At 58.6% G+C, this 27699-nt stretch overlaps 1 protein-coding gene and 1 long non-coding RNA gene across 2 annotated transcripts in view; both read left to right on the top strand.

The window, feature by feature from the left end:
* The window catches only part of SPG7 (SPG7 matrix AAA peptidase subunit, paraplegin), a 30828-nt gene extending 6871 nt beyond the window's left edge, over nt 1-23957 (top strand). The window contains 16 exon segments of the mRNA XM_027118932.1: nt 3817-4058; nt 6303-6442; nt 7443-7545; nt 8647-8772; nt 9033-9195; nt 9427-9600; nt 15638-15762; nt 16873-16975; nt 17541-17651; nt 18883-18998; nt 20113-20269; nt 21038-21204; nt 21710-21787; nt 23270-23335; nt 23337-23421; nt 23424-23957. Coding sequence (XP_026974733.1) covers nt 3817-4058; nt 6303-6442; nt 7443-7545; nt 8647-8772; nt 9033-9195; nt 9427-9600; nt 15638-15762; nt 16873-16975; nt 17541-17651; nt 18883-18998; nt 20113-20269; nt 21038-21204; nt 21710-21787; nt 23270-23335; nt 23337-23421; nt 23424-23470 — 2003 coding nt within the window. The 3' untranslated portion in view covers nt 23471-23957.
* Nucleotides 23958-24033: 76 nt separating this feature from the next.
* On the top strand, nt 24034-27673 carry LOC113626936 (uncharacterized). Its single transcript, XR_003435351.1, has 3 exons — nt 24034-24778; nt 25521-25565; nt 26800-27673. It is a non-coding gene; the product is annotated as an uncharacterized LOC113626936 (long non-coding RNA).
* The last annotated feature ends 26 nt before the right edge of the window (nt 27674-27699 follow it).

Here is a 27699-nt window from a genome sequence, read left to right as displayed (position 1 = left end):
GAGCTGGAGGAGGAAGGTGAGGGCTTTTGCTTCCTGAGAAAATACGGAAAAGAAACCCTGAGGAGGCGGATACTGGCAGATGTGAACGTTGTTTCCTCCCAACAAGTCAATGCTGGGTCCAGTAACATGTAGTTTAATGGAAAAAAGTAGGAAATCCAGAAGCAGAGTCTAGTTTGTCTAAGAATTAGCAAGTAACTAAAGTGGCATTTCACACGGTGGCAGAAAGGGTGGATTGTATGAGAAATGGTTTGGAACCGTTGCTTAGTTGTTTGGAAGGAGATTAAATTAGACTCTCATTTCATATACCAACATAAATTCTGAGTGGATTGAATCATTAAATTTAAAAAACAGAATTGGAAAAGAATTAGGAGAAAACAGAGAGGACCGTTCCTTAACTTGAAACGGGTAAAGCCTTTTCTTAGAAGGAGAAAGTAGGTGGGCTGGAGCAGCTTCTGCGTCTGCCTGGCCCGTGTCCCATCGCTCAAGCTGGTGCATGGTCCTGCGGATACTAATTCTGGGAGGAGTGGCCATGGCCACTTTCTTTCTGCAGCTTCTAACCTGCCGTGGCTGCGGACACGTGCTCCCCCCGCTGAATCCCATCGCAAGTTACCATCGGGCACTGTAGCGCCGGGGACCAGAGGCAGAGTCAGTCTGGAGAAAGGATCGCGCCGGCTCCTTCCCTCCGCCCGTGCCACACACCTGCACGCCTGGCGCACACCCGATGAGGTGGCGGCCCTGGGCCGGGTCTGCGCCTCCCCGCCTCCTTCATGTGCTGGTTGTATATTTGTTCATTTTGGGGTGAACTGTAGCTTGCCTCGAGAAGGCAGGATAAAGTTCATGTCCGTTATATTTGCATTAGACGATAATTGCTTGCTAAACCAAAGGTTTTTTTTCCATGAGGGCGTCTTCTGGACTGTGAGGGAATTGACTGGCCCGTGAGCTCTCAGCTCTGTGGACTGCATGCAGGCAGCACAGCCCAGCGTCCCGCTCAGACCTGCCCTCTGAGAGCCTTGAATGAGAAAGGCCAGTCCTGAGAGATTATATACGTTCGCTTCTCCAAACCCAAGATTACAGAGCTGGAGCACAGATTAGCGGTTGGAGTGATGGAGTTGTCGTGGCTTGACTGGTGATGGATACGCAGACGCTGACCTGTGGTGAAATTGCACAGAACTAGAGCCACACAGGAGCGCGGGTCGCAAGGGGTGGCTGTGTCAGTATTGTCCACGTTTGGGTTGTGATGTTCCCGGTTTTGTCAGATTGACTGTTGGAAGGCCCTGAGCCCAGTAGACACGGAAGAGGGGCCTCTGTTACTTCTCACGAGTACGTGGCGCCTACAGTTACCTCGTCATGAAAGGTTAACAAACAGCGATGGCTGGCATTTCCAGAACACGTTTTGTGGATGGTGCCCCTTTATCCTCTGTGAGGTGCACCTCGTCTCCATCTTCAGGTTTCTCTCCGGGCTGAGGGTCAGGACCAGCCCCGTGGTGGTATGAACGAGAGCCGGGGTATCGCCGCATCCTCCCAGTGTTCACGGCACAGTGCTCACGGCTGGGGTGGACACCTGGAGGGCCCCTGCCGTGGTCTCCTGCACGTTCAGCAGCGTCGTAACTCGTTCATTTGTCTCCAGGTGGCTGGTTCAGGTGACTCACCCACCGCAGCAGCTGACATCCTCCGACCCCCAAGAAGGACTCGTGGGACCATAGTTTTCCAGCGGTCCCGCAGGCTGCTGCCCAGCGGGTAGACAGTCTAACGGCTTAGGAGGCAGCAGCCTTTCCTGGGTGCCCCAGGCAGTAGAGATTTTGGGGTGACCCTCAGCTCTCCGTGAGCTGGATATACGAGGAGCAGCCGGCGGGAGGAGCTGTGCTCACGAAGGCGGGTTCACCCCCCGCAGACAGGGCACAGGCAGAGGCGCCAGTCGGCAGCCTCGTGTCCCCGAGTCTGTGGGGATGATGGACTTGGCGGGCAGGAGACGGGGCCTTCGGAGTGGAGGGAATGCCCTTTCTGCCCAGGGTGTTCACATGCCTTTTCTCTGTAGAGTCTCAGGGTCAGATCTCGTTTCATCTCCTAGAGCTCAGGAAGCTTCCATCTGCTTAGCCGATCCTACGTCTCACTTTCGTATCTTCCCTTACTGCTTTCCCGTTGTCCTTCTTGGAGCGGCCCTCATGATCTCATACCTGGTCAGTACTACGGATACATGTTTTGTTACATTTGGTTTCCTTATGTTAAAGTTTCAGAAACAGAACTAGTTCAACCAGTTCAGGCTGGCGCGGCAGGGCTGTGGGGCAGTGCGGCTGCCAGCGTTGATTGCCCCCCACTGGGTTGTTAGCCAGGCTGAAGGTTAAATATTTGAGAGAGGCGGCTCCTCACCCGAGAGCATGAATCTGCTGTCCACAATCACAAGTGGTCACCTTTATGAGCTTGAAATATCGGACACACTGTTGTAAGCTATCGTAAGATGGGGTGATACCTAAAATGTACCTTCGTGTTTTCAGAATGGCTGCTGTGACGGTCTCTCAGGCTTCAGCTTTTTCCTTTTATTTATTTTTTATTTTTTAAATGTTTATTTGGCTCCTTCGGGTCTCAGTTGCGACACGCGGGATCTTCAGTTGCAGCGTGTGGGATCTAGTTCCCTGACCAGGATCGAATCTGGGTCCCCTGTGTTGGGAGCGCGGAGTCTTAGCCATTGGACCACCAGGGAAGTCCCTCAGGCTTCAGGTTTCTAAACCGATTTAAAATGCTTTCGAATTCTTCCAGGCCGCCCGTTGGAGAAGCAGGTGGTATGTGTGGGTGGCTGCACCTCCAGGCTGTGCAGAGGGCAGGGGGCCCTGAGTCCCTCCACAGTCTGTCCTTGGAGAGGTGACCATGGCCAGCTCTGCTGTGTGTGCCGGCATGGCCTCTGGGGAGGGTGAGTGAACGGTGGAAGCTTTGGTTGCTGAGACAGGTCTGTCTTGGGCAGAGCTGGTGAAGAATTGTACACGCATTTCTCAAAAGGCGTTGTTAACTGCAGGTCTTGCAAAAGCTGCGTGGAGTGTTAGGAAGGATGGGCCCACCCTGCACAGGTGAGCGAGGCCGGGTTGTTCCAGGGCCTCCTGGGGTGTGGATGAGGTGTCCGGTGCGTGCAAGGACTGGGGAGGTGGGCTCCTGGGGGCGGTGGGCTAGCGAGACCATGTGAAGTGCTGGGTCGACAGCCTCGTGTCAGTAAGACGCAGCCCCTGCCCCCGTGTGATTGGTGGGAGGAGCACTGTGGCCTTGCCTTTGCTGGGACTCTTTCCCATCTGTGCTGTGCGCTGGAGGGAGGTGCCGCCCCCAGGAGCTCCTATGTCAGGTGTGAATCCGGGGAATTTATCTCATGGTTCTGATAAAGAGTGGGTCTCCAGACTGTTTTACGCTTCGAGGTGTGCTGCTCGTCCAGTGTTTCTGTGACGAATGCTGCGCAGCCCGCTTGAGTGTCAGTCCCAGGTGGTTGTGTGGGGGGAGGGCAGGTGGTGGTGGAGAGGTTGTTGTTAACAGGGACCTGGGCGTGAGCCACAAGCACTGGGGATGGGTCGGTATCTGGTCGAGCCTGGAAGGCCAGCGAGGGTCGTAGTGGGGCAGATGTGCTGTCAGTGAGATGTGGCGTCCCTGTGGAGCTGCGCTGGTCCTGGGAAGCTTTTGACTTTAAAAATGGTTTCATGTTATCCCAGCAGGTGGGACCCCAGGAATGGGATGTTGGTGACCTTGAACGGCGTGCGGGGACGTCGAGCCCCCTGACGTGGGGGGGCGGGGCAGGGGCGGGGGCTCCACCCTGGTCTTACACCCGCCCCCCCCACCCCACAGAGGCGCGGCGGCGCCGGGAGCGCGAGGACCAGATGTACCGCGAGCGGCTGCGCACGCTCTTTGTCATCGCCGTGGTCATGAGCCTGCTCAACGCGCTCGGCTCCAGCGGCGGCAGCATCTCCTGGAGCGACTTCGTGCACGAGATGCTGGCCAAGGGCGAGGTGCAGCGGGTGCAGGTGGTGCCCGAGAGCGACGTGGTGGAGGTGTACCTGCACCCCGGCGCCGTGGTATTCGGGCGGCCTGTGAGTACCGGGCCTGGCGGGGTTGCTTAGAGCAAGCTGTGAGTGTCTTGATTTAAGGAGGAGGCCTGGAGGCTTTGAGAAGGGGGCGAGGCAGTGTGGTCCCAGCGGGGTCTGTGCAGAGAGGAGGTGGGAAGGCGACAGGGGCTCTGGGCTGAGGGAGAGGGGGCAGCGGGCATCCAGGCTCTGGCCGGCATGTGGCTGGCTGGAGCCCAGCAGGCGGGGGAGGGAGGGGCTGGGACTGTGCTGGTGGAAACCCCTTGGGGCCGGAGTAGGTGGCTGAGAGACCGGTGGGCAAGGCCGGCCCTGGGCAGGAGCAGGAAAGAAAGGGGGCGGAGGAGAGGGGCCCTGCGAGGGGGAGGGGAGGCTGCAGGCTTGTGCCAGGTAGAGGGTTGGGCGTCAGGGAGGGGGAGACACGCCCAGCAAAGCAGGTGGGTGGGCGCAAGGAGAGCTGCTGTGTAGACCCTCCTGTGAGGAGGAGTCACTGTCCCGCCTGCCTTCCCATCTCTGACCCCTCTCATTTACCCCCAGGAACACGATGCCAGCCTGAGGCCCTGGAAAGGTGACATCCATACCAGAATATTTTCTTTTTCCTTTAATATTTTATTTATTTATTTATTTACCTGGTTGTACCAGGTCTTAGTTGTGGCAGGCGGGCTCCTTAGTTGTGGCATGTGAACTCTTATTTACAGCATGCATGTGGTATCTAGTTCCCCGACCAGGGATCGAACCCGGGCCCCCTGCATTGGGAGTGTGGAGTCTTATCCACTGCACCACCAGAGAAGTCCCCCAGAATATTTTCTAACACGCTTATCCTGTTTGTGTTTCCCAGGTGCCTCTATACTGGCCTGAGAGCCTTTTGTGCTAATACTTTTAATCCAGGATCCAATCAAGGATTCTGACTTTAGCATCCTTCCCGTCTTCCGTTAACAGTTTAGACAGTGGGAAAAGCAGGCACCTTTCTCCACGCCAGGAGACAGGGCTTTCTGATTGCACTCGCTCTGCTCGCGGGAGCCCAGGTTTGCTCCTGTGGGCGGAGTGCCTGCTCCCTGATGGCTCACTCACACGGTGCCCCAGAGCGTGCCCCGCGGGCGCCCCGGGCGCCGCTGTGCTTCTGGGCTGGGCGGGTGCTGGGGTGAGGGGGCTCATCCTGCCCGAGCAAGCGCCCTTGGGCGCAGCCCAGCCCTGCGAGCCTCTCCGTCTGCACAGCTGGGCAGATGGTAGAAGTGAAATTCCAGTGCGCTTGACAGGCCAGGGGCAATGGTAGCCGCTGCCGGCCCCAGGGTGAGGGGCCTGGTGGCTGCTGCTGCAGCGGCTGATAGGGGCCCAGGGGATCAGAGAAGGCTTCACAAGGCGCGGGGTTGAAGGGGCTTCTGGGGTCACGCCTTTTGCCTTTGGATGTTGAAATAGAAAGAGGGTCCTTTCTACGTTTTTCCCTTGCATCCAAATTGGCCAAGGCCGGTGTTTGAGTAATCAAGGATCGATGAAGTTCAGACCAAGGGTTTGGGGTGCGTTAGGTTAATCCAGCCACTAAGGCCAAGAGGCGTTCCAGTGCAAAGCTTGGTTGTGACTGGTGGGTCCCCTGTGTGCCCTCCATCTGGCCTTCTCAGCCCACAAAGTGGAGCCTGACCCGCAAGACTTTCAAGAGACTTCAGAGCGGGGGAAATCTGGTTGCTCCATTTAGATTCCGAGAGTGTGCTTAGAATCTGAGCCTGGAACAGTTTAACTCTGGAAAGCATGGGCCCGGCTGCCAGAACCATGACTGACGTGGGACTGGGGTGGAGGTGATGAGACTGTCCCACCAGCTTCCGGGAGACGCCGCCTGCTCCCTATTCCTTAGTCTCTCGTCTGCCTGAGGACGGAGGAGCGCACTCGGTTGACTGTCAGGTCCAGCCGATGGTTAAACAGGGACCCTTCTCAGGGTGACTGTGGGTTTGGTCCAGCACTGCGGGTTCCTTGCCGAGGCTCTGCTGTGCCCTCACAGCGGAGTGCGACCCGGGTGCTGAGTTTAAGATGCACGTGCTGCCCTTCGTTTGCTTAAAATGTTTTTTCGTGAACGTGTCACTGTAATTGTGTTTGAGAGAACGAAAACTCCCTAGACGTGGAGAGGGTCTCTGAGTGGCAGGCCTCTGCTTCTGAAGTCCTGCAGTTGTCCACACACTGTGGCTGGGGCACCGTTCTCTGTCCTCAGGGTCAGTGGTCTGACCTGTACATCATTCTCGCGGTCCCTCTGCTTTCTGCCCCCAGCGGCTGGCCTTGATGTACCGAATGCAGGTGGCAAATATCGACAAATTTGAGGAGAAGCTTCGAGCAGCTGAGGATGAGCTGAATATCGAAGGCAAGGACAGGATTCCGGTTTCCTATAAGCGGACGGGATTCTTTGGAAAGTAGGTTGGTCATTTCTGTATGCCTCTAAACTAAACCAGGCTTGACTTTGTAATGTGAGAAACAAACCCCAATAAAAATCTCACACTGGCTGTGCCTGCAGTGAGCTGGAGCCCCTCGTGGGAGGCGGGCGCGTGAGGGGTGGCATGAGGTGGGACAGCTTGGAGTCACTTTTAGGCACCACTTCCGCTGTGTGTGGTGTTTCCGAATTCAGCCCAGGTTGGGTTTGCTGTTGCCTGCAAACAGGAAGATGAGGCAGGAAGGGAGAAGCAGGGTGTCCAGTGGAACTTCTTGGTTCCGTGCTGAAGAGAGACATAGAGACCATGCAGGGCCTGTGGGTGGCAGGGCCTGCAGACTCCTTGGTGGGAGCACATTCATCAGCGGGTCGCAGGCCATGTATCTGGACGCTACTGTGTGCAGAGGTCTGCGTCCCCTCGTGGTGACCAGCGGCGACTGTGAAGTGCTGTGTGTCTGTCCCACAGCCTCTGGCTCCTGAGGGTGCAGGGCCCCTAGGCTCCACCTCTGCTTGTTGTAGGGAATGGGGGGGCACACCTGGATGGGGCCCCCTCTTCATCTGGGGGGTGATGCCCTACGGTTTTCTCTCTTCACTGTTCCACCGATTTTGCCTTAGTGACCAAAATTGATGGCCTACTTTTGAAAACAAAATACGTGGAAGGTGAAGAGCTGCTCTCGGCAGGCATGACTTACCCGGGGCTCTGGATGGCGGGGGGCACTCTGGCTTCATGCCAAGGTCAGGTTCTGCGTGCCCAGCGCTGCTGTGCTCCAGATCTGAGACTTCGGGAGCACTTGACGCAGGAGGAGTGGTTGGTGAGAATGGGACAAGGAAACCCGTTTTCAGTGCTGGTTCCACAGGTTGATCTCAGAGTGAGGGAGCCCTTCTCATCTTGGGAGCGTCTGCGGGCCCCAGCCTGTGTGAGGCATGTGTGTCGGCTGCCCGGCGGCCGGGCCTGAGGCTGTGCCCCCCTTTCTCTCTCATGCTAGCGCCCTCTACGCCCTGGGGATGACAGCCGTGGGCCTGGCCATCCTGTGGTATGTTTTCCGTCTGGCTGGAATGACAGGACGGGAAGGCGGATTCAGTGCTTTTGTAAGTTGTACTTACCGTCTCCCCGAGCTTGTGGTCCTGGGGTTCGTCTGTTTGTGCTGACCCTTTCCCGTCACCTGCAGGATGAGTGCACAGTGGACGTCCGCCTGGACGTCGTCCGGCAGCTCCTCTTTCCTTCCGCTTGGCTCACCTGGGGGGCGTCGCACTGGCTCCAGCTGAGGCCTCGCTCCCGGCATGTGGGTGGCCGAGCCCAGGGGTTTCCTCTGCACTGTGTCCTGCGTTCTGCACTCTCAGCTGGACCTGGCTCTCTGGGGGGTTTCCCCTGCTAGCCGAGACAGCTTTAAAGGTTGTCTGGAAAAGGGCGATCTTTATGGACTTCAGAAGTATTCTTCTGTTGTCATGGCATTCACTGTGACGTGCACTTTCCCTCCCCCTCAAGTCGTACCTGGCCTGTCAGCCGCATCAGCAGAGGGCCGCGGAGGAGCCCCTCCTGGGAACCGGCCGGGGGGACAGAGCGCCCCAGTTTCCCCCGGGACTGGGGCCCTCGGTAGCTCAGGACGTGCACGCACACTGTCAGCGGCAGCATGGTGTCTCGTGGGGTGCGCCGGACCTGGCTCAGCCAGTTTGGTAGTTCTTGCACACTGTGGGCTGTTTATCGTTGTATTTAGGTAGTGCTGGGGCGAATCCCACGCAGCTGCATCTTTTGAGCCTGTCCTGAAGGAGATCGTGGCCGAGGTTGAGCTCCTCGCCAAGAGCTTGTCTGTCCAGCCAGATTGCGCTCCAGAAATTGACCAAGCAACTTTTTTACCACCACTCCCCAGAACTGCGTGTCGTTACATAACTTTTATAATCAGAAAAAGAAGTCACACGGTAGTGGGGAAGGTCACACGGAGAAGTAAGATGGCTCATGCAGAGACGTTGAGTCACCTAGTTGACGCGGGGAGTGTTTTCCTTTAAGGCAGATTGCTGGACGCTGGGGGCTTTCTAGCTGTCAGCGCCCTCGTGTGTCTGGACCGTGCCCTTAGCTGCCGTCTGAGTGAGTGGGGATGGTGGGGCAGGACGTGCAGGTGAGCTGGCGCCCAGGGCTCCTCCGCCATGTCCTACTGGGCTGCACAGGGCTCCGCCCTTTGTCTTTCTGCCCAGAATCAGCTTAAAATGGCTCGCTTCACGATTGTGGATGGCAAGACGGGGAAAGGAGTCAGCTTCAAAGATGTGGCGGGAATGCATGAGGCCAAGCTGGAGGTTAAGGAGTTTGTGGATTATCTGAAGGTGAGTGGGTGGCGGCTGCGGCGCAGGGGGCGGGGCGGACTGCCTGGCCGGTGCTGCGCTACACAGTGAGCCCCCTGCTTGGCCGGCACCTAAGTGCTGGCTTCCGTGACTACGGTGCCCTGCGCTGCCTGTCAACCGTCACCGCAGAGCACTCTGCTTTCCCAGAGCCACGTGGACATCACCCGAGGCCCCCGACAGTCATGTCCTGAAGGTTCTCTGGAGCGCCGGGGGTCAGTGCGTGTCCTCTGCTGCTTTTCTAGAGCCCAGAGCGCTTCCTTCAGCTCGGAGCCAAGGTCCCGAAGGGCGCACTGCTGCTCGGCCCCCCCGGCTGTGGGAAGACGCTGCTGGCCAAGGCAGTGGCCACGGAGGCCCAGGTGCCCTTCCTCGCGATGGCTGGCCCGGAGTTCGTAGAGGTCATTGGAGGTGGGCCCCCTGACCACGTGTCCAGGGCGCGCTCCTTCTGCAGTGGCTGGTTGCCTTAGGGGGTCGTGGGCGTGGAGGGAACGGGGCGCTGACGTTCTGGGGAGCCGTGGTCTGGGGGGTCCAGGAGGGAGTGGGCCGGCACACGTGCAGCAGGGTCTGCCTGCTGGGGCTTCCCCGAGAGCAGGGTCCATGCCCCTGACCTGCCCGCTTCCCCATCCCCTGTGTCCTCAGGCCTCGGCGCGGCCCGTGTGCGGAGCCTCTTCAAGGAAGCCCGTGCCCGGGCCCCCTGCATCGTGTACATCGACGAGATCGACGCCGTGGGCAAGAGGCGCTCCACCACCGTGTCCGGCTTCTCCAACACGGAGGAGGAGCAGACGCTCAACCAGCTGCTGGTGGAGATGGATGGTGAGCGCTGCTCGGGCCGGGTCGCAGGGCTGCTCGTGCGCCCTGAGGGTTTGTCAGCACTGGGAACTCTTCCTCCGGCAGGTGATCACCAGAAACACAGCTTTCACTTTCCCAAAGTCAGGGCAGCAGTTCAGAAAGAAAAAGGAAGAAAGGTGGGGATGCCGTGTCGGGCTGGGTCACGACGGTGGTGGTCAGTCTCAGAGGAGCTGCTGTGAGAGTCTCTGTGCCCGGCGTGGGTGCGGCCGGTGCCTCAGATGCACGGCCGGGGGTGCTGTGTCTGCTGCCCTTGAGATGACCTGTGGACTGGCTTCCACACAATTTCTTTTTCTTTTTAACGGAATTAGTTTTTTTTGAGCTACTCCTGTAAGATCCTCTTTGGAGTGTGTGTGAGTGTGTGTGTGTGTGTGTGTGTAGATATTGTGTTTGTTTTCATTGTGGTAAAATATATGAAACATAAATTTTACCGTTTTAACCATTTTTAAATGCAGTGTTTAGTGGCAGTAAGTACATTCCCATTGTTGTATGACCATCACCACCATCCGTCTCCAGACCTTTCTCATCTTCCCAAACACAAATTGTCCCCATTAGGTACCGACTCGGCATTCTCCCCTCCCCCAGCCGCTGGCCCCACCATCCTCCCATCGGTGTCTGATTTTAGTGGGAACATACAGGGTTTGTCCTGTTGTGACTGGCTTATTTCACTCAGCATCATGTCCTCAAGGTTCACAGGGTCTTAGTTCCCTGACCAGGGATCGAACCCACACCCCCTGCATTGGAAGCACAGTGCCTTAACCAGTGGACCGCCAGGAAGTCTCAGAATTCCCTTCCTTTTTAAGGTTGAGTAATGTTCCCAGGTGCGGATGGACCACGGTTGGCTTATCCGCTCGTCTCTCGATGGACTCTGTTGGCTGTTGTGAATGATGCTGCTGTGAACATGGGCACACAGATCTCTTTTCAAGTCCCAGCCGCGTAGGACCCAGTTTTAATTTTTCTTTCATCATAATTCCAGTGCTGTTTTAGGTATTGTAGGTAAGGAAAACACTTTTTTCTCAAAGTAGTTTTGGTCTAAGAGAACCATTTATTTGTATTTTTTTTTTAATATTTATCTTTTATTTTGGCTGCGCCAGTCTTAGTTGCGGCATGTGGGCTCTTAGTTGTGGCGTGCGTGAGGGATCTAGTTCTCTGACCAGGGATCAAACCCAGGCCCCCTGCATTGGGAGCGCAGTCTTACCCACTGGACCACCAGGAAGTCCCTGTTCGTGTATTTATGTTCCTCTTTAAAGTATTCTCAGCGTTTGGGATGGTGGATCTGGTGGCCAGCGTGTGGGCAGTGGAATCTGATTGTGTGTGGCTAAGGGTGAAACTTTTTTATTTAGCCTCTCATTTTCAAAGAGTTTCAGACTTACAAAAACAATGGAAAAGCAGTCAGAGTTCCTATGACTATTCCCTTACCCCACGCAGCCCAGACGCCGACGTGGATGAGGCCTGACACAGGTGTCCAGCAGCTGCCTCTGGCCTGCAGATGTGCCCTTTCTGGCCCAGGGTCCAGCCCAGCCTCGCGTTGCTTACTTGTCCTGTCTCCTTGGTCTCCAGCCTGGGCCTGTCTTTATGTCCTTGTCCTCGTGACTGTGGCACTTCTTCCAGGCCAGGCCCTGGAAGGGACGCCCCCTGTGAGGCTGCTGTGTCCTCCGAGTGAGGTTGAGCCCCGCGTGTGTGGCAGGAGCCGCTCAACAGCCTTGGTGGCATCACTGTGCACGGCGGTGCCCCCGTGCCCCGACTCTGGTGCTGGGACGCGGGCCTGCAGCGCTGGGCAGGTCGGGCGCTGATGCAGGGGAGGCATTTCGTCATCTTTTCAGATGTGTGAGAAATCAAAGTGTGGTTTCTCACAGCAGAGGAAAGGGCTGCCTCGTTAGGTCCTGAGGATGGTTTGCGTCTGGAGCTGCCCCTGGCGACCTGCGTCTCCCTCTCGTCCGGGTGTCCGTCAGGATGGCTCAGGGACTCTGCCCCGTGGTCAGGGTCTGAGGAGCAAGCTTCCTGGGGAGGACATGCCTGGGAACTCGGTGTCTGTGCAGCTGAGATGAAGCTCTGGGGGTCGCTCCCTGGAGATGGGCCCTCCTCGGGCCCCTCACCCACCCCCGCTGCTCCCCGCTCTGAGCAGCCCCTCCCCGTGTGCTGGGCTGTGAGCAGCTGGACCCTGAGCGCCCCGTCTGGTCGTCTGCAAGTTAGACTCCGAGTCTCCAGAAACCCCGTCGCAGGGTTTGATGAGCGTGCTGTCAGAAGTGCTGCATCTCAGCCGTGGGTAACCTTGGTGATGCCGTGGGACACGGCAGAGCGTGTCTGGAAGCCACCGTCAAGCTCCACGGCCCTGGCGGCCGTGCCAGACTCATGTTGTCCTGCGGGTGCCCGCCCGAGTGCTGGCCCCGGGGGGCTTGTGGGCCATGGGGGGACGCGGCGGGGTGCGCGCCCCTCCTCCCCTCCCGTCCTCCGAGCCGGGGTTTCCTGACGTGTCGAGTAAGGCTGATGCGCGACCTCACCCATAGTTGTGACCGTGTGTGCGTGACGGTGGGGCTCCCTCGTGGCCCGCTGTGGCCGAGCACCTGGGCCCCGGGAGCAGTACCCCCCTCTCTCTGCTCCTGCTGCTTTTTGCTCTTGAAGCCAGAGACCACCCTTCCGGGTGATGTGCACCCCCAGGAAGCGTTCCCAGCTGGCGCCTTCTCTGACGGGCCCCTCTGTGCCGCCAGGAGAGGAACAGCTTCCACCGGCTTTGCTGCAGCCGTGGGCCCCCCAGGACCCGCCCCCCAGGCCGTGGAGCACCCCTCAGAGGCCCTGGCAGGGCTGGACCGCCGCCCGCGGGCCTTTGTGCACAGACACAGCTGAGCATCGAGGAGCCTTTGTCACCCCTCAGGGAGGAGCAGTGTCTGCTCATCCAAGTGCAGCGCATGCGCCAAGTGCAGAGTATGCGGCAGACCTGGTGCTGCAGTGGGAAGCCGGCAGGGGCGGGCGCAGAGCATGCGGTAGACCCGGTGCTGCAGTGGGAAGCCGGCAGGGGCGGGGCGCCTGCGCTCCCTCTCACAGCCCAGTGGGCGCAGGAGGCCTTCGCTCCTCGCCCCCCACCACGGGCGTCTCCGTCCACACCCCCGTGGCCTCGATTCCGCCTGGAGTCTGTAGAAAGGCCCGGGTACCTAACCCCCAAGGACCTCCTGTACAGCGCAGAGAGCTGTAGTCAGCATCTTGTAACAACTTCTGATGGGAAAGAATCTGAAAAAGAATATGTATACGTATATACGAAAGAATAGTTGAATCACTGCGCTGTGATTCAGTGCTACACCTGAAGCACTATAAATAAGCTATACTTCATTAAGAAAGCGAAAATTAATTAAGGAAAAAGAGGAAACCGCAGGTAGCGCTCACACGGCCTTTTCCGTGTTAGTCTGTGACCCGTGTTAAGTGAATTTCTGTGTGAGGTGTGAGGCTTGGTCACAGCTCACTTTGTGTGTGGACGTCCAGCCGCTCCAGCACCTCTTGTTGAAGTGCTGTCCTTCCTGCGCTGAGCCTTCAGCGTTGCGTGAGCCCAGCCGGGCGCCTCTGGAGAGCATGTTCTCGGCCCCCGGCTGCTGGTCCACGACTCTGTCCTCCTCACGCACACGTCCCTGTTACTTAGCTGAGCACTCATTCCTGAAGGTAGAGTCATTCCTCTCACTTCATTCAAAATAGTGGCAAGAGCAGACGTGGGGAGGATGTGAAGAGACTGGATCCCAGGTCTGTGCGTGAACCTGGACTCTGATTTGAGTGAAGCAGCTGTGATGACGCATCTGTGAAGCAGCAGGGGAAGCGAACCTGACCCCCTGCGGCGGGAGAGGGAGAACGTGCAGCCTCCCGGGAGACAGCTCGGCCGGCTCTGAACACGCTGGGCACACACGGCACGTTGACCCGGTGTCCGCAAAACACACGTGCACCAGTGTTCACTCGCTTGTAACAGCTGAAACCTGGAAAGAGGCCGTGTGTTCTGCGGTGGGTGCGTGCCTACGCCCTGATGTGTTCTCATGGGGGTACCAGGCAGCAGTGAAGAGACGCTCGCTGTTGTTATGCCCGACTGCCTGGCTGGGTCTCGGGGTTTATGCTGAGTGAAAAGGCCAGCCTCAAAAGGTTACAGGCCGTCCGCTTCAATTTATATGAGACTGTGTAAATGACAGTTTTGGGAAGGAGAACACGCGAGTGGCGAGGAGGGGACGAGGCTGTGCAGGGAGATCTTTGTGGCGGTGGGATCTGCCTCCGTCCGGGGTGGAGGCCGGGCACCGCGCAGAGAGATGCGTGCCCGTCAGACGGGGTTGCGGCAGCTTCAGCTCCACGTGGGAGCAAACCTGACACGCAGCCACGGGGACATCTGTACGGTTTCTGCCACTTGCGGTGTGCCCAGAGCTATGCCAGTCCCTGCTTGCTGACGCAGAGGCCATGGCCGTCCTGCGGGAGTCCCCGCCTGGAGCTCCGGGCTCACGCTCACCCTGGCCCGGCTGCTGCTTCCTTCTGCACCCGTTATTCCTACTGTTTTTCAACGTTATTTCACTGTTGTATAATCTCAGGATTCTGTGTTCACAGCCCCGGCCTATGGCAGGCAGGTGTTTGGGGAATCTGAGTGGGGAGCCCCGGCAGGTGTCCCAGGTAGCGCTCTGGGACTCGAGGTGGACGGGCTCCTCCATCCCCAGGTGTCCCGGGAAGTGGACCCGGCCAGCTCTGCCCAGGGCCCCTCCCTCCAGCAGGCGTCTCATTTCCATTTCAGAGTTTCGCTTTTCCTAAAATTGAGCATAGGCAATCGGGGCAGAGGGGCTGGTGCATCACGTATGCTGGGTGGTGCTTGCTTTTGTCCGAGTTTATTTCAAAAGTCTGAGTTATTTTAAGATGCTGCCTTTGTGTTGGGAAGCAGACGCTTTTCTGCACTGTCCACTCTCGAGACGTGAGTTGGCCCAGGCTCCATGAGGTGTCTGGGCTCACCACATCCCAAAATGCAGAGCCCAGGCTGGGAGCCTGGTCTCTGGGAGATATTTCTTTGAAGTTCTGGAGTGATTTCCTTGGGGCTGGGTGTGGTTTGGGCTGTCCTGGTGGTGTCAACCCCTGGGCGAGGTGGGTGCCCTCCCTGGGTCGGGGCTACCTGGGCCCCTGGCCGCTGTCCTGGGATCGTGCAGTAGAGTGAAGGACTCTGATTTCACTTCCGTTGAAAGACTTTGTACAGGTGATTTGAAATTGTATTTGTCAATGTCAGTTTATTACAGATTAAGTTAGCAAAAGATGGATCCTGGCATCTTTATTTTTTAAACTTTGTGTCATGGAACTTTTCCGAAGCTGGGGAGAGCCTGCTTTGAGTGCCGTGCCCCAGCCCAGCCTCGGTGCCTGTCGTAACTACGGCCAGTTCTGTCTGCCAACACCCCTGCCTCTTCCCCCGTGGGTTAAAGCAGACCCAGAGTTCTGCACCTTCACTAGGAGAAATAACTCCCTATCATTGTGACACTTGTTCTTACTAGCATCTAACATCCAGTCGGGGTCAGATCCCCCCGGCTGCTTCGTGGGGCGTTTTTGCAATTGCTTTATTCAAATTAGCGTCCAGCCCAGGTTCACACATAGGTGTGGGCCGTTAGTGATGGTTTCTGGACTTGCTTTTAAATTCTCATGAGAGACCTGGGGCCCTCAGTCCCAGTGTTGGAGGGGACATGTCCCCGATGTCCCTGGCAGTGGTGTGGGGAGGTGCCCCTTGCACCCCGGGAACACTTCCTGCAGGGTTGCTGTCTGGATGTGGAGGATGGCCTTGGAGGGCAGAACCGAGTTCTGACCTGCGATTCTGCCTCTGGGCCGCGGCCTGGGAAGGAAGTGGTGGGTTCTTGCTCTTGTGGTTTTGGTGGAAGCGCTCAGGAGGGACGGGCCCAGGTGGGTCCACAGCTCTGCGTTCAGGTGCCCCGCCTCTCCCGCCCCATGTCCCTCAAGGGGGCCTGTGGGGAAGCTTCCGGGCTGGGGGCCCCACCCTAACAGCTGCTGTCTGTTCCTTCAGGAATGGGCACCACCGACCATGTCATCGTCCTTGCGGCCACCAACCGAGCTGACATTTTGGACAACGCTCTGCTGAGGCCAGGCCGACTGGACCGACACGTGTTCATCGACCTTCCCACGCTGCAGGTCAGTGCGGCCTGGCTGGCCTTTCCGGGCCTCGGCTCCCTGCTCTTCAGGGTTTTTTTGTTTTAAATTTTATTTATTTATTTATATTTTTTGGCCGTGGTGGTTCCTCGTTGCTGCGCGCAGGCTTCCTCTAGTTGCGGCGAGCAGGGGCTACTCTTCGTGCAGTGTGCAGGCTTCTCATTGCAGTGGCTTCTCTTGTTGAGGAGCACGGGCTCTAGGTGCATGGGCTTCAGTAGTTGTGACGCGTGGGCTTCAGTAGTTGTGGCACATGGCCTCAGTAGTTGCGGCTCGCGGGCTCTAGAGCGCAGGCTCAGTAGTCGTGGCGCACGGGCTTAGCTGCTCCGCGGCGTGTGGGATCTTTCTGGATCAGGGCTGGAACCCGTGTCCCCTGCACTGGTAGGCAGATTCCTAACCGCTGCGCCACTGGGGAAGCCCCTCTTCTCCTGGTTTTGATCCTTGTTGTTTTCCTCTTTATCCTGAAACGTCTGGGCCGAGTCCTGCGGCACAGTCTTCGCAGAGCCTCAGAGCCGTGTGCTGCATGGCTTTGGAGCACGAGCTGCACGGCTGCCCTGACGGGGTGGAGGGTGTGAGCCCCAGGGACCTCTCGGCCCCTCTGGCCACACTTCCTCAGGCCTCTGCTCGGACGTCCACCTCCAGGGGGTTGGGCCTTTGTGGTGGCCGCCCAGGGAGCAGGAGCCTAGCGTGGCTGAGGACCCAGCAGGGGCAGGGGAGGGTTTGGAGGGTGAGCGTGGCAGGTGGCTGGTGGGTTAACGTTCCTGCAAAGACCGACGTGGGGGTCAGGGCCGGGCCCGGGAACACCCAGCCTTGTCCTGTCGTAGGTTGTGGCCTGCCACTGCTTCCAAAGGCCTGGATTCCCGTCTTCCTGACGTGTCACACAGGATACAAAATAACCTTTGCTACCTGTGATGTGTGACGTGCTTTATCTTCTCTTGTCTCCTTTTTTCCTTCCGGTTTTGAAACGCCGCCTGCAGCCCTGAGTTGTTTTCTCGGAGCAAAAGCTGACCTCTCGGCCGGTGGCTCCCGAGTGGCAGCTGGCGGGAGCCTACACCCGTGTCCTTTGACCCGTGTCCCCTGTCCCGTGTCCCGCAGGAAAGGAGGGAGATCTTTGAGCAGCACCTGAGGAGCCTGAAGCTGACGCGGGCCAGCAGCTTTTACTCCCAGCGGCTGGCGGAGCTGACGCCGGGCTTCAGCGGTAGGGGCACGGGTCTCTGTCTGGGGCTGGAGAGGGCGGAGGGGGCCAGCACAGCCGGGGTGGGAGTGAGGTGTACACACAGCAGGCAGAGGTAAGAGGACTCTCCTCCCCGAGGTTCTGTCGCCTGTGCACGCCCCCCCACCCCCGGCAGTCCTGGTGGTCCTGCCTTTGTTCCGCTCCTCCCCACTGGGGGCTGACCTGCAAGGCCACGTCTCCTCCCGGGCCCCCCACTGCCCTCCCCCACGGTCTCCGTGTTGTCACAAATCAGGTTTCTTTTCTGTATGGCTCTCGTTTTACAGGGTAATATAAGTAGAAACCCCTTTTATCGTGGTATAAATTTCTTCCCTTTGGACTTTGTTTAACGTCCTGAACTAGAACCTCATGGGTGTCAGAGAGCCTTTCTCATCCCTCGACGTCTGTGTGGAACACTAGGTGGAAGGAACCAGCAGGGGTCCAGCGAGGCGGCTGACCTCAGCTCTGCGGCCGCTCGAGGGCAATGGGGCAGCCCCCTCCTCCCGCCCCCCATCTCTCTGCGTCTGCTTGAGTGCCACCCCCGTGCCCACAGGCGCTGACATCGCCAACATCTGTAACGAGGCCGCACTGCACGCTGCGCGGGAGGGGCACACGGCCGTGCACACGTCCAACCTGGACTACGCGGTGGAACGCGTCTTTGCCGGTACATGGACCCGCCCACGGGTGGGGGGCAGACCTAGACGCCGCGCGACAGAATTATTGCCCAAGAGGGAAGACGGGTCAAGAGTTCCTGTTTTTACGTCAGGCCTTAACAGTGTGACTTACTCTCGTTAGTTTAAGATACTGTGCAAACAGAAATATCATAGGGTGTCACAAGCTCAAATGTGAGTGTCCTCAGCCCATCGGCCAACGTGCGGGGCCTGAGCGCCGGACAGGCCCCTGCCCACATCGCCAGGGGTTGGCAGCTGCGCCCCGGGCGAGGAGGAGGCCTGCTCTGCAGGAGGCTCCGTGCTCTGTGTTGGGCGGGGCCGGCGCCTGCAGCTGTGCTCACCTGCTGCCGTACGAGGGGTCCTTGGCCTTCTGTGAGGAGAGCAGGACGAGCTCCCACAGCCCGGGGGCAACACCAGAGGCCATCAGTGCGCCTCGTCCTCCCGCAGGGTTTAGAGCAAGTCATTGAGGGTGGCACCAAGGAGCAGGCCCCTCCCACAGGCGGGCCCGCCGCCCGCAGCTGAGTTCAGACCCAGGACAGGTGCCTCTGCAGCCTGGGCACAAGCCAGCGTCACAGGTTCTCGCTGTAAATTACGTTTTGTGTAAGCCATTTCTTTTACGTGGAAAGTGACACGCTTACAGCGAGAGTATCCGAACGGGAAAGACTAGAGAAAACCCGTCCAGAGTCCTGCCTGGGTGTGTGGTGCCTCGAGCAGGGTACTCCCGAGCTGCAGCGGCTGCTCCTGGGCCCGGCTCTGGGTGGGGCGATCCGACTGCCACAGCCAGTGCGTCTCAGGACGTGTCCCCTCACAGCGGGTGCTGGGGGTAGTCCCGGTCGCGTGATTTACCAAGTACCCTGAGCCTAGAGCTTGTTCAGGGTGCAGAGGTGGAAACATGCGGCTGTGTGGACGGTTGGGGACAGCGGACAGGACCTCAGCAGTGACTTGAGGGGGATGCCTGTAAGGTTGCGAGGTAAGGGGTCAGTTACTCGGGCAGGACCGGAGAGCGGGGGCTGCGGCTGCCCTGCCAGGTCTGGGGGCCGGCAGGAGACCCGAGCCCGTGCCGTCGGCCCCGCAGCCCTGTGAGGGCCTCGCCTGAGGGGCTGCTGTTGGCAGCACACACACAGTGGGGCGCGCGAGGCCTCGCTTCGGTGCCACGAGCACGCGCCTGGCCGCGTATCCGGGGTGGCCGCGCGCCTGAGCTCACCTTCCTGGGTGTTCTTTCAGGGGCCGCCAAGAAGAGCCAGGTGCTTTCCAAGGAAGAGCAGAAGGTGGTTGCGCTGCACGAGTCAGGCCACGCCCTGGTGGGCTGGCTGCTGGAGCACACGGAGGCCGTGGGGAAGGTGGGTGCGGCGCCTGGGCCTGGCCGAGCCCGCTGTGGAAGGCCCACACGCTTGTGCGTGGAGGGGGTGCAGGGTCGGCGGCCCAGGCACGGGGCGGGGTGGCCGCGGTCGCCCGTGGAGCTGAGGATTGCCAGGGTTGCCGTCAGCTCCGGGACGTGCTGATTTTGTGACTCCTGAGTTTAGAAAGCAGTGAGGTGAGCACACATAGTGTATTTGGCAGGCGTACCGTCGTTAACGCCCCCTCAGCTGTGTGCTTTCGTGACCAGGGGTCCCTGAGTGGCCCCTGCGGACGGGGCCCGTGTTTGGGGCGTGGGTGCCCCGTGTGGAGGGTTGTAACTGTGCCCTCCACAGGGGCCTGAGCCGGGGGCTTGGTCCCCCCAGCTGAGGAGGAGCTGCCTTGCTCCTTGTTCTGTGACCCCCGAAGACGGGGCTGTGCGGCAGCTGCAGCCCGCGTGTGGTGTTTCCCCGGGGGTGACGGCTGCAGCGGCACGTTGCCAGTCGGGCTTCGTCGGCTGGTGTCCTGCTGCTCAGGCCGGTCCCCGCTGTGTCCTGGGCAGAGTGCTGTGGTGAAGGCCTGTGTGTGCAGGAGCTGCCCGCCGAGAAGACCCAGTGATCAAGATAAATGTTTTCATGCAGTATCTCAAAAAATTAACATGGGAAAGCCCATGGTGAAGTAAATACCCTAATTTAAAATTGCCCGTTCTTAGGGTTTTCCATTCAACGACAGAGAGTCAGGCAGACTAGTCGCGCCGAGAAGGCCCCTTGCCCATGCTCGGCACTCCGCCAGGCGAGGTGGGGACGTGGCCTCCTGCTGCCAGAACCTGCCCCATGGGCTCACCAGGCGCGGGCTGTGGGTGGGAGCATGGGCAGCGCAGGGCCCTCGGCGGGCCGTCCCGTCCTCGTCACCTTTCCTTCCCTCGCGGACGCGTGGTTGTGTGCAGCTGCCTCACGCCCCAACAGTGTGGGAGCCCTTCTCCGTGATGCTGTTATAAACATGGGGACAGTCACATTTGCTCCCTGCTTTGAACCCTCTGATTGAAGAGTGTCTTACTGCACCCCCCAATCTCTGAGGCCTACGTCCTGCCCACTAACTGGGGCCACCTCTGTTCTGCAGGTGTCCATCGCGCCGCGGACCAACGCAGCCCTGGGCTTCACTCAGATTCTCCCAAGAGACCAGCACCTCTTCACCAGGGAGCAGCTGTTTGAGCGGATGTGCATGGCCCTCGGCGGCCGTGCGTCCGAGTCCATCTCCTTCAACAGGGTCACTTCCGGTGAGGGGCCGGCGCCCACACGACTTCCACACCCTGCAGCCATTCTGCGTGAGGGGTGGTGAATCCGATGGAGGGGTCTGAGTAGCAGGTGCAAATGCAGTTTTGAATTTCATTAAGTGTTTCTAAAAGATGAGCTGTAGTCAAAGGAGGTTTGGAACTAAGCAAGACTTTCTAGATGATTTAGTTGTTACAAAAGCTTTTCCCGGGCTTCCCTGGTGACGCAGTGGTTGAGAGTCCGCCTGCCGACGCAGGGGACACGGGTTCGTGCCCCGGTCCGGGAAGATCCCACATGCCGCGGAGCGGCTGGGCCTGTGAGCCATGGCCGCTGGGCCTGCGCGTCCGGAGCCTGTGCTCTGCAACGGGAGAGGCCACAACAGTGAGAGGCCCACACAACGGAAAAAAAAGAAAAAGCTTTTCCCCACGTGCAGACTGTAAGCAGAGCTAGGTGGTCTCACTGGGCCGTCAGGAGGTGGAGGAGGTTCTGGGAGACTTGGGGCCCCACGGACCTGGATGTTGCCAGGTCAGTGCCGGCGCCATGAATCCAGAGATGCCTCCCGAGGAGTTGTTTTCGTTTTTTTTGTTTTTTTTTGCGGAAGCCCCTGAGGAGTTGTTTTTTAAACAAAAGAGCATTTTTTTAAGTTTTAAGGACCAGTGACAGGATACAGTTGTCCCCGGGTACCCTGCTCTGCTCTCAGGGGTCGGCAGGGCCCCGGGTGCCTCAACCTACACCTCCAGGAAAGAACCCCCTTTTCTGACCCCTCACTCCAGCGGCACAGGACGACCTGAGGAAGGTCACGCGCATCGCCTACTCCATGGTGAAGCAGTTCGGGATGGCGCCCAGCATCGGGCCTATCTCCTTCCCTGAGGCCCAGGACGGCATCCCAGGCATCGGACGGCGTCCCTTCAGCCAGGGCCTCCAGCAGATGATGGACCATGTGAGTCCTCCCTGGTCCTGAGCTGCATGCGGGTGGCAGACAGGCCTCGTGTGTGCTGGCTGTGTGCCCAGAGGAGTTGTGCGAGGGCCTGCTGGCGCCCAGTGGGACCGTAGACAACACAGGACTGTGAGGGATGTCAAATAAGTATATGTGTCCAGTGACGGAGCCAGCACCCGTGAGCCCTGCAGCTGCCCACGGGAGATGACCGCAGTGTCGCTGGCACGTAGGCAGCCGTGAGCGTGGAGGACAGACGTGGGTTCGGGGCTCCAGGAGCTGGCGGGCTGTCTGCTGGGCAGGCCCCTTGAACAGGGCATTCCCGGGGCTGGGGTGGGGGCAGGAGGCCCTTGACAGCCTTGCTCTCCTGTTCGTTGTAAGACACGAAAGGCCGTGTTCCTGAACCTGTGTTTCTTCTGTGTACCTTAGCGCCAGGGCCGGGCCACAGGGGACCCCGCGCGTGGTGGCCAGCCGCCCTGGCCCATCACAGACTCTTCTCTTCCCTTTGCAGGAAGCGAGGCTGCTGGTGGCCGCGGCCTACAGGCACACTGAGAAGGTGCTTCGGGACAACCTGGACAAGCTGCAGGCGGTGAGCCCCCACCACCCCCCCGGGCCCTGTGCCTGCCTGTCCCGCCAGGAGCTGGGCCTGCCGCCACTGCCCTGCTGACCCAGCCGCTCACCCCTCCCGTGCACAGCACTCCAGAAAACGACATAACCAGCGAGGCCCACCCACCTCAACTGAACGTAGCACCTTTTGTACCTCGTTTAGCTTTGTATCATTGAACCTCTCAGGCCAGTTCCTTCCGAGGAGACGGAGGGACATCGCCAACCCTCCTGGGCCGTTACCCAGTTTCAGCCAGTAGTGGGGTCTGGTCGACGCTGTGTAGTCCTTTTCCAGCTCTTACCCTTCTCCTGGAACTTTTAAACTCAATTGTAAAGCTTAGCATAGTTTTAGGTGCCCATGGAAGCGCCAGATACAGCACAGAGCCCTCTGCCCCCAGCTGATCCCCTTGTGTTAACATCTCCCATCAGTGGGGCGCGTTCCCCACAACACAGTGACCAGCCGACGCGGACACGGCGGCGTTAACCGCAGTCCACGCTTCAGCCGCCTCGCCCAGCGCTTACCCCGCCTTCCGGTTGGTCGTCACGTCCGTCAGGCCCTCCTGGCTGGCACGGCTCCCTCCTGTTGCTGATGGCAGTGCAGGAGGGCTGGGCTGGTGTGTGTGGAACGTCCCCCAGTTGGGCTCTGTCTGGTGTCCTCATCGCCAGCCTGAGCTGTTGGGTTTGGAGGTGACCGCAGAGGTGAAGCTTCCGTGGACCCAGAGAGGGTGCAGCGCTCTGTGGACGGGCCGTCCTGTGAAGGACGCTGTTCCTTCAGCGTGATGTTGTGGGCGTCGTGTTGTGGGGCCCCGAGAGCAGCAGCGCCTGCCCGCCGGGAGCCGTGCGGAACCCACCAGGACCGGCCCGCTGCCGTGCGGGGCTCCCGTGTGCGCTGGGACCTGCTCGCGCCGTCCGGGCGTGCCTGGGCTGAGCACCATAGAGCTGGCCCCCGAGCGCCGCCTTCACAGCCGGCCCTCCCTGCCCGCGATTCTGCATCTGTGGGTCGTGGGTCTCATAGTCCTGCAGTCACGTTCACTGAAGAAATCCGCGTAGGAGCGGACCCGCACACTTCAAGCCCGTGTTGCCCAGGGCCAGCTGTCGGAGCGGCCGGTGTGGGAGCGATGGGAACCCCTCAGCAGCGGGTGTGGCGGCTCTTCGTGGGCCCCTCCCCTGGTCCCATCGAGGCGGTCCTGCCCGCCAGCTCCACTGCCCGCATGCTGACGCTCACGCGTGTTTGTGAAAGAAGTTGAAGTTGCCCCAAATAAACACGTTGGGAAGGGAAGTAGAAAGCTTAATGAGGCTGGCAGCTGGCCTTTTCTCCAGGGCGGAGTCAGGGAGCGGTTCTGCGCTCTCAGCCGCCCGCCCTGCCGGCGGGTCTGGGGGCTGGGCCCTCCCTCCACCGTGCCCTGCTCTCAAAGGGCTCTTGTCCGGGCGCTCGTCAGCTGCTCACACTGGCCTCTTGTTCTTGCAGCTGTCGAACGCCCTGCTGGAAAAGGAAGTGATCAACTACGAGGACATCGAGGCCCTCATCGGCCCACCCCCCCCATGGGCCCAAGAAGAGGATTGCGCCGCAGAGGTGGAGTGACGCCCAGAGGGAGAAGCGGGAGGCGGGGGAGGCGGAGGCGGCCGGCAGCAGCCCCTGCAGGGGGAGGAGCAGTCCTGGCCCCGATAGCTGGACCACCTTGCTGGCCGCCCGAGACGGTCCCTCCTCTCAGCCCTCGCAGGTCTCAGCTCAAGGCCCCTGAGATCTATTTATTGACTTCCCTGCCCGGGACAAGTAAATGTCTCTGCAGAGACGCACGGTTTCATTCGTGTTTGTGGGTCGTTCTCGCCTGTGGGAGGGTCGCTGGTACGCACGGAGCGCCCTGTCTTGTGGGGGCCCTGAACAGCCTCGTGGTGTGGGGCCTGGGCTGGGCTCCTCCCGGCTCCTGAGACTTGGTCAGGATGCTCAGGGCTCCGCCGTGACAGGGCCTCCAAGCCCCTCATTGCTTGTCCTCCGCGGGGCCCTGTCCTGGGCTCGCTCATCAGTGGGTCACAGGGATAGGCACTGGGCCTGGAGGAGTGAAGCACCGTCACCTGCTGCCGCGTGGACGGGTGCACACAAGGGGCCCTGGGGGGACACCTGGGAACTGTGACCACTAATAAATGCTGTGGATGGAGGCCTCTGTTTCCTGCGTGGTCAGCTCTGCCCCGAGGGCCGTCCTGAGTCACGGATACTATATTCAGACGGTGTGATGTCAGCTGCGAGGTGACCAGTTGGGACCCCTCCCTCTTGTAGGACTCTGGGAGGGAGGGTGTGGGACAGATGGACGGGTTGCAGTCGGCCCCCGAGTCCCCGGCGGTGTGACCCACTTGGGGGCTCCCACCTGCTCCTCGTTGCTTCCACCTCCCCTGTGCATCGGCGCCCCGAGGAAGCTCATGGGGGCGAGCGGCCCAAGAGATGCTTCACCATCTGCCCCAGTTCCCCAGGTTCCTTCCCAAAGATCGGCCGAGGGTTCAGAGGGTGAGGCTGGCGTCTTCGCCATGGGGCGGCCTCTGTAATCTCACACGGATGTGGCTGTGCTCAGCCCCTCATAGTTTACCATTAAAATGGCCCACGTCTGGTGACGCTTAGCCAGGAATAGGATGGAAGTGGCGTGAAGCGGGCTGCCTTGCTATAGTGGAGGAAGGTGCAGCCTGGCTTCCCAGGGCTGGCCAGCGAGTGGGCTCACGGCCGCCCAGCAGGGAGGGCTGCGGGGACGGTGCTCTGATGGACAGAAGGGAGTTGTCCTAGGTGACGTGACCTCCCAGTCCTCAGGCATGGCACCCGCAGGGCGCACTGGGCACAGGGCCTGTGCACCTCTGCTGCCTCTCACGCCTCCCTTACAGGGCTCCCGGAGGTGAAGGGGATTCTCCCAATAGCTCGTGGTCCCCTGGAGCAGCCAGACCGCGCTGGGCAACCTGCCCCTGCCCAGCAGAGCGGGTACATCGTGGCCTGACGGTAAATGTACATTTAATACAATCAGAGCTCCAGAAGACCAGTGAAGACTATTAGATGAAGTAACTTAGAGTTCTTACATCATCATACAGGTTGTTTTCCACTCTCGTCTATGCTCATGTAAACATGGGTTTTTATTTTTTTGTTGAGGTACTTCATATTTGTTTCAGGTGTACAACACAGTGATTCCTATTTGTTTGTATTGTGCCGTGATCACCACGGTTAGTCAGTTAACACTGGTCACCACACATAGTTACGGAAGCTTTTTTTTTGTGATGAGAACTTTAAAGATCCACTCTCTTGGGACTTCCCTGGTGGTGCAGTGGTTGAGGGTCCACCTGCCAAAGCAGGGGACACGGATTCGGTCCCTGGTCCGGGAAGATCCCACATGCCGTGGAGCAGCCGGGCCCATGTGCCACAACTGCTGGGCCAGCGCTCCGGAGCCCACGAGCCACAACTGCTGAGCCCAAGTGCCGCAATTACTGAGGCCTGTGTGCCTGCAGCCCGTGCTCTGCAGCAGGAGAGGCCACTGCAATGAAAGGGCCTCGTACCGTGGCGAGGAGGGGCCGCTGCTCACCTCAGCTGGAGAGGGCCCGTGTGCAGCAGCGAGGACCCAACACAGCCAAAGATAAATAGATAATTAATTTAAAAAGATCCACTCTTAGCAACTTTCAGATAAGATATTTGTGATTATAATAACGTACTTCCAGGTGCTCACTTACATTAGGTGTCCCTCATATTACAGGACTCTCTCAGCCTCTATCAGGTTTACGTGCTGGCTGCGACTTTGGTAAGTTGAGAGGCCGGGTGGTTGAGTTCTGTGATGAAACACCATAAAATTATCCTGTCCTTGCTGAGTTGTTCGGCTCCTGCTTTTCCTAATTCAACCAGCAGCCCATATTTATGACAGCGTGCTAATTTTTGCAAAGTGCTCTAGGAACATGACTTTTGTGTGTGTCAAAACACAATAAAAACACGTTGCCGCTGTGAGATTAATTTTTTTTTATCAACTAATTTTTTTTGGCTGTGCCCAGCGGCTTGTGGGATCTTAGTTCCCCCACCAGGGATTGAACCTGGGCCTTCGGCAGTGAAAGCACACAGTCCTAACCGCTGGACCGCCAGGGAATTCCCTAAGATTAATTTTAAAAATCAAGACTGTGTGTCAGGGACTTTCCTGGTGGTCCAATGGCTAAGACTCGGTGCTCCCAATGCAGGGGGCCTAGGTTCAATCCCCAGTCAGGGAACTAGATCCCACATGCCACAACTAAAGATGCCACGTGCCACAGCTAAGACCTGGTGCTGTCAAATAAATAAATAAATAAAGACTGTGTGTCAGAGGGCTCCAGGAGCTAGTGTTGACTATCTTTGGAGGGGGCCAGTCAGGTGTAGGTGTGGGGCAAGCAATTGGGGCACAATTAAAAGGAAATTCTGGGAGGCTGTGCATACCCCACCCCTCCAGGGCGCTCCTCCAGGAACCCTGACCCCAGTGAGTGCTAAGTCCAGCGGCATTAGCCAGTCCTTTCAGTGGCCCTTGCAGGCCCAAGCCCGGGACAAAAGCCCCTCTGCAGAGTTGTGCCGTGGAGTTCTGTGGCAAGGAGGCAGGGGCTGTCCCTCTAGCTGAAGACTTTTTTATTTTTAATTTATTTTTGGCTCCGTTGGCTCTTTGTCGTTGGGTCCTCGTTGCTGCGCGTGGGCTTTCTCTAGTTGTGGTGAGCAGGGGCTACTCTTCATTGCGGTGCACAGGCTTATTGCAGTGGCTTCTCTTGTTGCGGAGCATGGGCTCTAGGCATGTGGGCTCAGTAGTTGTGGCTCGTGGGCTGTAGAGCACAGGCTCAGTAGTTGTGGCGCACAGGGGATCTTCCCAGACCAGGGATCGAACCCGTGTCCCCTGCACTGGCAGGCGGATTCTTAACCACTGCACCACCATAGAAGTCCCTAGCTGAAGACTTTTAAAACCCTGAGCCAACAAGTCTGTGTGTCAAGAAGGATGCCTACATAACAGTTCACTTCTTTCATCTTCCCAGCTGGGAAACAGCTCTCAGCAGAACATCACATGGGAACTTTGGGCCTTGCTAATTCTGCATATTCCTCAAGGATGTAAGTATGGACCATTCAGGTGTCGAAAAACTGTGTGGCCGGGTTGCCGGGTTGTATGCAGCAGACCGAGGTCCTCGAACTGCAGCTTCAGCTTCTTACCACTAACTCCAGACTTCAAACCCTCCCCCGGTACCCCGGGCAGCACCCTATGAGCAGACTGAGCTGCATGAGTCTGTGGGTCTGAAAGGGTGGATGGGGACAGGAATGTGTTTGAGATTAGAAAATAGCAAGGTATCCTGGTCCATAGCGGGATTACTGAAAGGCGTCTGAGATAGACATGGGAGGTGTGGGCTAACGTCTGTGTCCGAAGAAATACGTCCCAGGCCAAGGCAACCGTGTATTCAACAGACATCTCCTCCAGGGCCCCTCTGCTGCAGTTAGGCTGCCAGGTGGGGTGAGCATGGGTTCAGTTCCAATGGACAAAGTGACTTGCAAGGCAGATGATGACCCCTCGCTCTCCCCCGCTCCCTTCTCGCCTGCACTGCCTTCCCTTCCCTGTCACCTGGAAGCAGAGCTGTGTGACCTTGACTTACCATGCACCGGGCACTGCGCTGTGTTCTGTGTCCTAACAGCAGCTCCTCCCATTTCACACCAATAACTTGCCCAAAGCCTCAAAACTAGTACAAAGATTTTATACTAGCTAATTCCACAGCCACTTAACTGTGGGTCACTGACCTTTCAGTTTAGCCGTCTGTGTCTGTGAAAGGATGCAGAGATTTTTTTTTTTTAATTTTAATTTTTGGCTGCATTGGGTCTTCATTGCTGTGCGTGGGTTTTCCTCTAGTTGTGGCGAGCAGGGGCCATCTTCATTGCAGTGTGGGGGCTTC

The sequence above is a fragment of the Aethalodelphis obliquidens genome, unplaced genomic scaffold, assembly GCF_003676395.1.
Source record: "Aethalodelphis obliquidens isolate GAN/ISIS:26980383/991018 unplaced genomic scaffold, ASM367639v1 scaffold20, whole genome shotgun sequence".
Taxonomy (NCBI): Eukaryota; Metazoa; Chordata; class Mammalia; order Artiodactyla; family Delphinidae; genus Aethalodelphis; species Aethalodelphis obliquidens.
The sequence above is the reverse complement of the archived record's forward strand: the minus strand, read 5'-3'. Positions and strand labels throughout refer to the sequence as shown.